This window comes from Strix aluco, chromosome 21 (assembly GCF_031877795.1).
Source record: "Strix aluco isolate bStrAlu1 chromosome 21, bStrAlu1.hap1, whole genome shotgun sequence".
Taxonomy (NCBI): domain Eukaryota; kingdom Metazoa; phylum Chordata; class Aves; order Strigiformes; family Strigidae; genus Strix; species Strix aluco.
Genome location: NC_133951.1, coordinates 6424083 through 6436592, shown reverse-complemented (window position 1 = coordinate 6436592; position 12510 = coordinate 6424083). Strand labels below are relative to the sequence as shown.

Genomic DNA, 12510 nt, shown 5'->3' with positions numbered 1-12510 from the left:
TCCAACGCCGTCTGGTCACGGAGGGCCGGCAGCTGGCCGGCAGCGTCCTGGAGATTCCCCTGGAGCGGGACAAGGAGAGGGATGGCAGCCCAGACACAGGAGCAGGATTGAAAAGGAGCATCCAAAAATTAACTTGGGCACAGGACAGAGGGATGCCAGGCAGGGTTGTGGCTGTGTTGCATGGGTAGATCTTTATCTCCTCTCCTTCTTAGCACCCATGTTTCTTTCTTTACAGCTGTTTAGTTAAAAAATGTCTTCGCGTCACTTTGGTTGGTGCATGCAGTTACCTCTTCAGCCTTGGGACACCCTTCCTGCTCTTCCCTCCTGGCACCCTTCACGCCGGGTGACACCCAGGGCCGTGGGGCAGGGGTAGCAGGGTGACACAGAGGCAGGGAGGGGGGGTGAGGGCCCAGCTGCCTCCTGGGGACACCGACAGCAGCTCACCATGCCAAGCGTCTCCTGGATCATCCGAATGTCCTCCTCCATGTGGGACTGCGCCGCCTTCATCCCGCCGATCTCCTCGAGGAGATCCTGGGAGAGCGCCACGGCCTGAGAGAGGGGAGTGGCGGGGGTGAGTCCCGGGGGCACTGCACTGCGGGCAGCACTTACCATTCATCACACCTTCAGCAGCCAAGAAGGGGCAGCAGCTCCCCAGAGACCCCCCCCAACCCTGCCCCGGGGGGGGCCCACTGCACAGCCCAAGTAAGCGGGGACAGATCCAGCCCTGCCTCCCCACACCAGGCTCTGTGCAAGACTACTGAAGCCGATCCAAAGGGCAAAGAGCTGCTGCCACCCTCTCAACCACAGCCTGGCCCGCGAGGGCAGCGGCAACCGCGGCTAACGAAGCGGGGAGTGATCAAGCAGGGGCCTGCTCCGAGGAGGGTGAGCTCAGCCACCCGGGGAAACCCTCCCTGCTGCCTTCTCCCTACATGTCCCAGCCCCAGCAGGATCCGGCCCTGCAGCACCCAAGGTGACCGTTTCCTTGAACCTGAGCTTATTTCTTCCCACTGGGGATGCTCACAGCCCCAAACAGCTCAGCGTTGTGCAGGATGAGGCCCCTCTCCGGTCCCCACCAGTGCTGGGTCTAGCCCTTGGGCAAGCCAAGGGGATTTGGGCTGGGAGATGAGGCCCATGAGGTGCTGATGGAGCCTCTCAGCTGCCTGAGGAGCGGGTGCCGTACCTGGCTGTGGCTCAGGAGTGGGGAAGGGAGGGATGGAGAGTGGTAGGGCTGGATCTCCACAGGTGCTGAGCCTTTGGCTGGTGGAGCCAAGGGCACCGGGTGCTGTACTGGACCCACGACTTGCTGATGGCAACTTGGGGAGAACCCAGAGCAAGTGGAGCAGCATTTCAGCCCCAGCTCTTTCTCCCCAAAACCCCATCCCTTTCCCACAGTGAAGCCCCACATACCACCTCGAGCTCAGGCTTAAACCAGACCTAAGGGCACCACAATGGTGGTGCAGACCCCAGAGGAGGGGGTGTCTCACGGGGGGGCACCCAGGGAACGAGGAAGAGCCTCTACCTTGGAGATGCTGCTCTCATTCTCTTCAGTCTTTGCCTTCATCTGCCCCGCGTCAGCAGCCACGGAGGCGTCCTGGGGAGTGCTCACAGTCCCCTGCAGCGGGTCCTTCGCAGGGGTGAGCGACTCTGTGCCTGGGCCTCCGCCCTGTCCCCCTTCTTCTCTCGGGGGTGCCTCGGGGGGCTGGTCCCGCCCCAGGAGGGGGGTCGGGCTGTGCCCTTGGCCCAGGGCAGGCAGGTCCTGCAGGCCCAGGTGCCTCAGCATGGCCTGCAGCAGGCTGTGCAGCGCCGGGAAGTTGACTGCCCCGACCTGGGGCGTCCCGATGGCGATGTCCAGCAGCTGCGACAGGCTGAGTGGGGCCATGGCTGCTGCCTTGCCTGACAGTCCGTTGCATCCTCATGGGGCTGGGCAGCGGGAGCCCCCAGCCTCCTCTCATAGCAGCAAGCCCAGGGCTGGGGACTCAGCCTACAGGGACAGAGAGAAAAGACCCAGGCCCTTCAGCATCGGGGGCTTTCTGGTGGGACCCTCAGCCCCCAAAGGCAGGCACGTGCCTCGCCCGCAGCTGTGCCCCGGCTGTGCTAACTTGCGTACACACAGGGACGCTCTCGGGGAGGTAAAGCCCTGAGGAGAGCACCTCCTCCCAGCCCGGGAACGGCCACCCAGCCCCAGCCTCCTGCAGTCCCTCCTCTACACATCTCCAGCCCAACCCCACTGCTGCCCAGGTGACACTCGGCAGCCCCTACCCCAGACACAAGCACGCTGGGCTCTTCCTTCTCTGGGGACAGACTCGAGGAGAAGACCTTGCGAGGCCTCTGGGAGACAGCGTGTGTCCTGCCACCAGGGCCGGGCCGGGAGGTCCAGCTCCATCAGAAATGGAGGCTTCGAAGTCCAAGCAAGAGCTGCCCTCCCTGTCACAGGCTACGATTCCCCTTCACTTGTCTAGAAACAAGCTCAGAGCATCTTCACCACCAGACTGGGGAAAACCAGCTGAAGAGAAAGCCCTTCGTCAGCTGCAGCCTCTGATGTCTCATTAATAGGAGACAGAGATGCCTGGGGAACTCTGTCAACACTGCTCAGGCAATGCAGGCTTGTCAATGCACACGATTTACAAAGCAGCCACAGCACACACGCTTTGGCCTGACAAATACAACTGGTGGCATCTCAGGGCTCTCCAAAGCCTTTGCCTCCATGAACACAGGCTCCTAGGGCTGCAAAGCGGGGCACAGCCATCCTCCTGCCCAGGGAACACGGGCAGAGCTGGGTGACGATGAGTTGGCAGGGGAGGGCTCACGATCACCACCCTGATCCTGCACCTCTCAGGGGCACAGGCCCAGCAGACCTACCTGAGCCAGCGGGGCAGGGCGCTGCGTCTCCTGCTCTCCTGGGAATGCTCTCCTGGGAACAAGGCTGCGGGGACTGAAAGTCAACAAGTCTGTGATTCAGACAGGCCAAGGGGAACCATTCCCTCCCAGAGGGATGAGGGCCTGGGTCTCCTCGGCAGAGCGAGAAGGGTCCTGCCCCGCTCTGGCAGCTGGGGATGGGGACGGAGGCTCAGACAGGCTTGTCCAGACCCGCACCCCTACCCCACCCCACGCACAGTGGCAGGGACTCTGCTCTGCAGAGTAAGTCTGGGGGCAAAGCACGGCTCCTCCTCCCTCTCCCTCAACTAGGGAGGAGGCTGGGTCCCCTCAGCCACTTGCAGTGGCCTCTGAAGCGATGCTCAGCCTCAGCCGAGGGCAGGAGGGGGTCTGCCTGCACACAGCGCTAGCGGCACGAGTGTTGGGGCAGCACGAACTTAGGCCCACCCATTGCTCAGAGAGAGCAAGTCCCCGGCAGCCCTCTCAAACCCCACAGGCAGCGCTGCGGAGCTCAGTGCGCCCCAGCACCGTGTCCCCACCACACCACGACATGAGGCTTGTTCCGCGGTGCTGAGCCAGGGGAGCGGTGGCCTGCGTGGGCACAGAGACACGAGTGATGCACAGCAGCGCCGCAGCTCAGGGAGAAGCACGCAGACATTCTCCTGCTCGGCATTTCGGGGAGTTTAAAGCTTGGCCGTCCCACTGTGACGCCCCTCCCGTGGAGCACGCCTGAAACGCGAAGGCGGCCTTACCTGGAGCTGCGTGTGCTCGCTGCCTTGTCCGGCACGGCGGCTGCCTGTGGCTGTGCTCCTGGGGAGGCTGCTGGCGGGCTGCAACCAAAAAGCATCCAATGTGGGAGAGCCAAGGAGGCGAGGAAAGACAAGATCCTCTCCCCCAATACCAGTTCCTGCCTGGCAGGGGAAAGCCTCTGTCCCACTCAGCTGTGGCAGGATTCAGCCTTTGGGCTGCAGGGGGAGCAAAGACACCTCAAAACCTCCCTCACCGCTGTTTCTCCTTGCTGCATCCACCCCTTCCCCTGGGCAGCACCAGCCCCAGCCAACACAGCCCTGCCCACGCCACAGGGCTCTCTGTCTGCAATTCGTTTCAGAGTCCCCTTCAGTGGCACAAGTCTGGACCTGGCTCCGTGTCGACTCAGCTGGAGGAGGTGCTTTGCCTCAACTAGGAGGAAGGAAGGGGAATGAAGGCAGCAACGAGGAGCACAGGGAGGAGCTCGTGGGGGTGTGCTGATCCAGGACAGCTCCGCGGGACCCACGGCACTGTGTGTCCTCTTGGCTACAACCGGCAGGAGAGCCCAGAGGTGGGAGGGGACTGCGCGCTGGATCACTGGGACACAGCCCCACGTTATTACCCCAACCCGAGACAAGACAGTGCTTAAAATTCATTTCTCAGATCCGAGCCCAGGGTTTCTGAGAGCTCCTGCTGGAGCAGCTACACGCGGAGCAGATGGGAGCGCTGCGGCCATCAACCACGCCTTTACCTGACAGGAGAGCCGGGATTCAGCCCTTCGCCTGGGACTTCGGAGGGCTTGGCGGTCCTCTCCTGGGCCTTCGCCTGCGCTTGGGCTTTTTTCCGAGCCAAGGCAGCACTCAGCCAGTCCTCCTCCTCCTCCACCGGGTCAGTTTTAGCGGCTGCCTCCTCTGCAGCCAGGAGCTGTCTGGCGGGGCCGGGCTGCCCAGCTGCGGCAGGGCTGGGGGAGCTCCCTGCAGGACTGGCCTTTGCTGGAGACGACAGCTCCAAATCAAAAAATTCTTCACGTTTCAAGCCCAGCCAGCCACTTCTATTTCTGCGGCCCCATGCGGGGTTCTGGCTGGCTGACAGAGGCGCTTTGGAGAGGGGCTCTGCTTTAAGTTTGTTGTTCTTCTCAGCTGAAAACCTGCTGTGAGGAGAAGCAGTCGCATCCCTGTCTGCGAAGGGACACCGGGGACCCTGCCCGCTCTGCTGCAGGGGCAGCGTGCCCGCTGGCTGCAGCTACAGACACACAGAGAGCACAATACCTCAGAGGCTGCCTTCTCGCCGGCCGGCCCTTGGCTGTGGAGGCCACCGTGGGCTGGTATGCTCCAAACACAAAATCGTCCTTGTGCCGACCCTCTTCCTTCTCTGTTCAGACAAGCGGCCTTGAGTCAGCGCCCAGAGGAGCAGCCAACGGCAAAGACTCCAGCCCTCCTCCTCCTCCCCCCCTGCAATTCCCACTGACAGTGCTGCCTCTGGGAAAACACCGCTGGAAACGTCTTGCCCAGAAACCGGCGAGCAAGGGGCCTCCTAGAGTGGCTGTGAAAAACTTTTGTTGGGAATCAGCCCACGGCCAAAGGCAGCCAAGTTACAGCTCCTGTGCAAATGCTGCCAGGCTGCCGCGAGGGCAGAAGGGCATTTCCCCTGTAAGGGCAGTAGAAATCAATCTTGCTCGCCCAGGCCAACGCTGCCACCTCTGCAGCCCTTCCCAGCGTCCCTGGCTCTGCTCACCCAGCTGCTTTTGGTACTCCTTCGCCAGTTTGACCTCCCGGCGCTCTCCCAGGGTTCTGGTCATGGAGCCTCGTCCCAGCAACTCATCCAGCTTGGCGCGGGCTGGCCGGACCTCCTCTCTGTTGGGGACACAGCGGCAGATGGGTTTCTCCCGCAGGCAGGGCTGGTCCTCCTCACACAGCCTTGCCAGCCTGCTCTGCCTCTTCTCTGCCACACAAGGCTGCTCCTGCCCCTTTTGGGGACCCACAGGCACAAGCTCAGCATCCCCCACCCACCATGGTGGCACCATCTCAAGACACAAGCCATCCCCCTCCTTTACTCCCGCCGCCCCTTCACCGCCCTTACTCTTCTGCCTTCTTGCCCTGCCTGCCAGCTCTTCCTGGGCCACTGCCAAGTCCCAGGGCAGCCATCAGGTCGTCACTGTCCTCTTCAAAGGTGAGCTCCTTCCGCTTCCACACTGGGGTCGCGGTGCACAGGGGCGTCTGGGCTGCAGGTGGCTCTGTGGGCGGGATCACACATGGTACGAGGTTTGAGCTGGGCTTGGGGCTTGTCTCTTTTTTTTTTCCTCCCTCCCAACAAGAGATCAGAGCAGCCCTGCCTGCTCTTATCTCTCAGGACCGTTTACAGAGCCACTTTTAAATAGCTCTTTTCAGTGACCAAATCTCACAGCAAGTGACAAAGTGGCAACGTGCTACTGCCTGGTCCGTGGCCACTGATGGGACATTGCTGGGTGTCACTGACACTGGGGTTTCCAGCTCTGGTGGACACGAGCATCTTCTTCAGCTTTGCAAGTTTCCATTCAGACAATTGCTCCCCACCTTCGCCCAAAGTCCCTCTTCCACCAACGCACCTTAGTCCTTGCCCCAACCCACCAGCTGCTACTCGTGTCCAGAGGGGATTTTTCAGGGTGAAAGGAGATTTGAGGGGACTACCAGACCCATTGGCATCCCTGCTGCAGCAGCAAGAGAGACGAGTGACTGTAACACGGTCACAGTGCAGCTGGACCCCACCCAGAGGTGCAACTGTGCTTTGGGGTGGACCAGCGACGCCCTCAGCCACCCAAATCCTGACCCAGAACACCGGTTCTCGTCTGGCCGTGTGCAGAACAGGCTGGATGAGGTCCAAGGGAAGAGCTGAGGCTCCATTCCCAGAAAGGAAACGTCAGTTCTGTAACCTGTAGCACCTTTCACAGTTGTCTTCCCTGGCCCAGAACTGGGTCTCGACGCTCCCAGCAGATCCGCTTCCAGGTCGTCCAAACCCTGGAAAGCAACAGCACGGCGACGGGAGCAGGGCGAGTGCTACTCCTGCCTCAGCGCTGCTTCTCCCTTCGGAGGTTGGTGCTGGAGGCCACGGCTGCAGCCCACACGGGGCTCAGACTAAGGGTATTTCTGCACTGACCTTCAGGCTCTGCAGCAGACCTTGAGGCTCTCCGCCGGAGGCACTGGAGCCCTGCACGCCAAGGAGGGCGGAGATCAGAGACAAGGAGACTTTGGAAACTCCTCACCCCTCGCTTCCATGCTCCACCCCCCGGTTTTCCTCATTGTTTGGAATGGGAGAATACACGCCCAGCTCCTCCTGGTGTGCCCCTCACTGGAAACCCCCCGTGCCTTGATTCCTTTGCTGACATCCTACTGCCTCTGGGAGAAGCGTCAGCAACACCCAGGCTGGTGCTTTGGGTGAGGGTCCTTCCTGTGACGCTTCCTCCCAAGAGCGCCCAGCAGGGCTGGGCTGCAGCACGACGTGCCCCCCTGGCTTTGCTCCAGCCCACCCAGGGCACCCTCAAGCCCTTCTCCCACCAGCCACCCGCTCCCCTGGCCCAGCTCCCCCACAGCCACACCACAGAGGGGTCACCTCTTCAGCTAGACCTCACGGTTCCCCCCGATATCCCACTGCTGACTTGCCTGGGGTGACACCAGGGGCAAGCCTGGCCCAGCTCAGTCCCAGCCCTCAGGATACCCAGGCTCTCTCCCAAAATTCGGGCTCACCTCTGCAGCTTCCACGCCCTCTGCAGGGAATCTGTCAAAGAAATCCTCCGCTACACGGGACCTGTGACACGAGCCCGGGGGTCAGCAACAGCACCCGGGAGCGTTGGGGACAGCCAGGCCAGGTGGCAGCAGGCGGAGGGGACCACGCGGGCACACCGCGGCAGCCACGTCGTGCGACAGAAAAGGAGGCGAAAATAGCACCCGCATAAAAGATGGGAGTGCTGGGACTGCTGCAGTTAAGCGAGCAACTCTCCTAAGGCAGATGTACAGGAGATGTACCGGGCTGGGCGCACCCAGCTCTCGCTGGAAAGCTGCAGGCTCTGGGCTCCCAGTTCCCAAAGGCATCGCCAGTAACTCGCCTTCCCGGGCACTCGCTGTCGGGGCAGGGAGCGAGGGGGAGAAGCCGAGGACCTGGGGCAGGTCACAAGGACCTGGGGAGCACAGGGAGATCTCCAAGAGCAAGAGGCTGTGTCTGAAAGGCACTCACTTCTGGCTGGCCGGCGAGCTGGTGCCCCGGGCTCTCCCACTGCGGCCCTTGGCCAGCCAGGAAGTTCTTGTAGAATTCACAGGGCTTTCGTCTGGAAACAAGACAGGGAGACGTGAGGATGATGGACACGGGCATATTCCTGACCTGGGCACCCCAAAGGGGGATTTGCTGTCTCCCCAAGGGACACAGAGGCTTTTAATCAGAGGCAAACTTCACTGGGCCTCCCCAAGCTGACGTCCAGCCTATTCAATGGCCTCTGACTCTGGGAAACCCTGCTTGCTGCTTCCTCCCCCTCAGAGATCACTGGCTGTTGCACCAGCACCTCCCGCTCCCAGCAGGGGACTAAGAGCACAAGGATGCTGCCCTTTCAGCTGCAGAAAAGGTTCCTTTTACCGTCCTCGAATCCCAGGAGGTCACTAAGCAGATCATCGACAGACTCTGAAACCAGACAAACTAAAGGTGTTGAGGCAGGGGAGCTCACCACGCAGGTGCAGAAAAGCTCCCAGTTTCAGTATGCCTTGCTCTTCTGAAAGCCCCCAAGCATACAGGTTTGGGCTCAAGCACCACCAGCCTAAGGCCTTCCTAGAGAGAACTGCCAGGACCTGACCCAGTACTGGGCGGAGAAAAGATTGCGCTTCACCTAGCCACAAAGGAGATCTCTCTACCGAGGAGCCAGCGGCTTCCTGTTCAGTCTCTGGCCACAAGCAGCCCTTCCTCTGGGAGCTCTCGCCCCACAGTGGCTCAGAGGCCCTGGGCAACCCCAAAAGCGCCGCTTCAATTACCAGGGGCTGCAAGAGGCCCCCAAACAGGCACCTGGGCGTCAGGTGAGGCGGAGAACTGAACTAACGACATCTATTCTGCTCTGGACTGGGGAAAGCCCGCAGGAAAGGGCTGTAGCACCCCGGTAAGCAAAGCCCCTCGGATGGCAGAGGCAGGTCAACGTCTCTGCTTCAGGGATGAGACGACGCACCCAACTGCAGCTCTCAGCCAAGGACCAGGAACCACCGCCGCAGCCAGGACCCCCACCTGATCCCGCTGCCCCCCGCCTCCGGCCCCGCGTTCCCGCAGAACAAAGCGCCTACGGACAGCGAAGGGAACGCGCCCCAGGCTACGTACCGCCGAAACTTCTCCGGGGTTTTGTAGCCTACGGAGAGACACAAATTCCCTCATGAGAAAAGGGCGCGGGGCTGGCCGGGTCCTGCTCCAACCCCGCCGGAGCCAGGGGCACGGTTCTCCAGAGCACCCCACAAGCAACACCGAAGCCCCCCCGCCCCCCTCCCGGCCCCGCCGCTCGGGAAACGGCCCCTGAACCGCCGGAACCCCGAGACATTCCCAACTGCAGCGGCAGCGGCGAGCACAGCCCCTCCCGCCCCCCGCGGGGTCCCTCCTGCCCCCCCCAGAGGGGCCGGAGCAGCACAGCCGCATTGCCCGGGCCCGCCTCAGCACCCCCCGCACTCACCACCGCGCCGCCCCGGCCTTCCCCTGCTCTCCCGCCGCCTTCCCGGCTCCTCCCGCTCTCCGCCGCTCCCCGCAGGGACACAAGGGTCTCCTCAGCGGCCGGCCCGGCCCGCGGCACCCCCCGTTACCTCTGGCCCACGCGATCTCCTGCTCCTGCCGGGGCCCCTCTCCGCCTCCGCGCTGCTCCGCCTCGCCCGGCCGCTCGGAACAAGGCTCTGGCGCTGCAAAAGAGCCCCGCAGGGAGCGAGTCCCGCCTGTTACTGATTACTTGTAATTTAGTGGGAAATAACCACTTCTCAAGTTTTAGTGGTCAGTAAAAACTTAATAGCAAGCGGCAAGTGAGCAAAACAGCGCTGGGTGTGCCGGGAGTCTCTGCTCTACCAGCACACACACCTCACAGGACAGAGCTGAGTCCCTTTATAGTGTAGGCTTCATCCATATTCATGATGGGCGTACCCTGAGGGGTCTGCAAAGTTGTAAACAAGGTTCGCGGGCTTTTCTCCGGTTTTCGCGGGCTTTTCTCAGGTTTCCATCAGAGAAGGGGGGATGACTCAGCACAGGTGTTTTTGGAGTGGCTTGAAGATGGGGGCCATTTTAGCTCCCTTCTAACAACTGATTTTAACAATAGAAACTATATACATATATCTTATTTCTTATTTACAGAAGAGAATTACAAAACTGTTCGGCCACAACATCCTGACTACAACTTCTTTTTCCCCTTGAGATTTGAATAACAAATACCATATATGTTTTATTACAATTCCCCCCTTTTAACTAATTTTGTTTTTCAAATCTCCTTAACACATCAGAAACTTGTTAAATATACATGGTTCGAAAGTTAACCCAATTAATAATAACACTAGGGGCCTCATAAAATGGGGGCTTAACATCAAAATTGCGATTCCTCCCACAGCCCAAATGACTACTATAGTGAGGAGAGTTGGTGGGTTCATCTTCCAATTACTAGCTAATTGTACAAACGTGTCCCCTTTCTGTCTTGCGACAGGATTTGCATGCTCAGATCTTTTCCTTCCCCATGCTTTCCAGTTCTCCTTGCCACAACAATCACCTGAACTGGTTGCTTCGAGGCCTTTCTTATTTTCCCCTCTCCATACGTCTCTGCCTCCTCCGCCTACTCTATTCCTTAGAGCAGCGGGGCTTTCCATCTTCTCGGCAGCAGTCGTATTCTTTGGGGTTAGGGTCTCGTTGTCGACACCTAAACGCCTCCCAGTTCCGGGCTTTCACTTGTGGGATCGTACGGGGCACTTGGAGTATTTGGAATTTGCAAAGAGTTTGTACTATATTCACGTTATGGGGCTTAGGTTCATTGGTATGCACACACCCTTTTTCAGGATTTATCCCTTTTATAAATATAGTCCACCACTCATGGGACTCCTTTACAATTTTTCCTGTTGATACCCCCACTCGTAAGGTTTGACTGGTTAATTTTCTTTCTCTTATATAGCACTGGTCACAGTATTCCTCTGGGGAATAGCCGTGGACGCAGTGCGCCCACCAACTTTCCTCACCAATAGTGCATTTAAAACTCACAAAAGGGTAACAAACACAGTTAGGGGTTTTACAAAACTCATTTAGTCCTTCTTCTTTCGCAACACTAGCTTCAGATCTCCTGATGTTTCAGCTACTTCCCAGTGATCAGGCGTTAAGGGTCCTTTCACTCTGGTAGCATGAGTCCATCCCTTTTCAGCAGTCCGGACAGCAGTCTCTGTTGTGAGTATAACAAGAAACGGTCCCTCCCAACGAGGGGTAAGAGAGGATTCTTTCCAAGTTTTTATTAACACCTTGTCTCCGGGTCTTATGGAGTGCATACCAATTTCTAATGGAGGTCTCTGTACTACCATCCCTTTTTTGCGTAGTTCTGTTATAAATGCCGAGGCAGAGCCGAAAATATCTTTTATAAATTTATTTGCAATAAGAACAAGTAAAAAAAAAATTGGCACGCCGGGGGGCAGGGGGGGCTTCCTGCTCCGGGTAGCACCGGGTGGTGCTACGTCACTCTCTTTTATAGTCCCATCTTCACACACGCAGCAGGGTCCCTCAAACTTTCCCGGGCTTTCTGGTGTGGCTGGGGCTCCTGGCAGGGATTCCTCCAACCATATTTCACCTGCACAATCCGGTGTTGCTGGGGACTTCTGACAGGGGTCCCGCCAGTAATTTTCCACCTGCTTAGCATCTGTCACTGAGGAAAAAAACCCTCCAAACCCCTTTTAACAATCAAACTATGACAAATCTCCTTTAACTTATGTACATGGTAAACTCTTAACAAAGTCATCATATTTTAACACGAATCACCACCATATTCTTCACAATCCCTCACCTTTTGTTTTATTAAATTGATTCGTGTTTCGGTTTCAAAACGTGCTAGGGTCTGTTGTATGGGATTTGGGTGTTCTGTTTTCTTTATTTTAACTATCATTAGTGGGTGTATCTTTCCTCCTTTGGCTAATTCAGGATCCATTGGTATTGCAGAGATTTGCATCCCTTGAACGACTGAATGAATCAATCTAATAAAACATGGATGGTATCATACATGGTATAAACATTAGGGCAGCAAATGCACACAACAGGTAAAATAAAAGCTGTTTTACCCACGGGGCTCCAGGTAACCAGGACCATAGATCGCCATTCCAGCCACTCCATGTTTGGACAGGGACATGAGCCAGTTTTCTGATATCTGTGGTCAATTGAAGGACCACTTCTCCTACATCATCTATTTCTAGGCAACAATTGGAGACATTTGATTTTCCACATACCCCTCCCTCTTCAGCGAGCAGGTAGTCCAGGACCACGCGATGTTGGAGGATCGCAGTGCGCATCTGTTGAGCTAAAAGATCTATGGCATTAGCAGTTTTATTCGTAATGATTTCTAAAACTGCTTGCAGTCTAATGATACGATTTACATTATAAATTGGTTCTCTTGCCCCTGATATTGGTTCATTAGGGTTCCAGGAGGCAGGTCCATAGTGTTTAATTATTCTCTCATGAGGCCACTCATTTTCCCCCCACGTTTGTGTTCCACCTATTTTGAAATCAATGGATCGCTTTCGACGGGTAATACTCTTATTTCCTAATTTATCATATAATTTTATTCCTAATTGGGGGCCATCCGCCTCTGGAAGAAGGAAAAATAGAGGTCGGATAATCCCTATATAGCAAATTCCTGACCAGTTCATTGGTAATTGTTTGTAGGCAGTATGTCCGCAT

The 12510-nt window shown here is 57.8% G+C and overlaps 1 protein-coding gene across 1 annotated transcript; it reads right to left on the bottom strand.

Moving 5' to 3' along the window:
- Positions 1-2718: 2718 nt before the first annotated feature.
- LOC141932987 (uncharacterized) lies at positions 2719-12510 on the bottom strand. Its single transcript, XM_074847233.1, has 18 exons — positions 12472-12510; positions 11930-12122; positions 9414-9506; positions 8854-8971; positions 8309-8640; positions 8221-8265; positions 8070-8169; positions 7828-8019; positions 7341-7401; positions 6754-6804; positions 6539-6614; positions 5701-5854; positions 5356-5474; positions 4890-4992; positions 4373-4768; positions 3627-3704; positions 2860-3047; positions 2719-2750 (listed from the first exon to the last, which is right to left on the bottom strand). Exons 1-18 carry the CDS (start codon positions 12508-12510, stop codon positions 2719-2721), a joined length of 2370 nt encoding a protein of 789 aa, XP_074703334.1.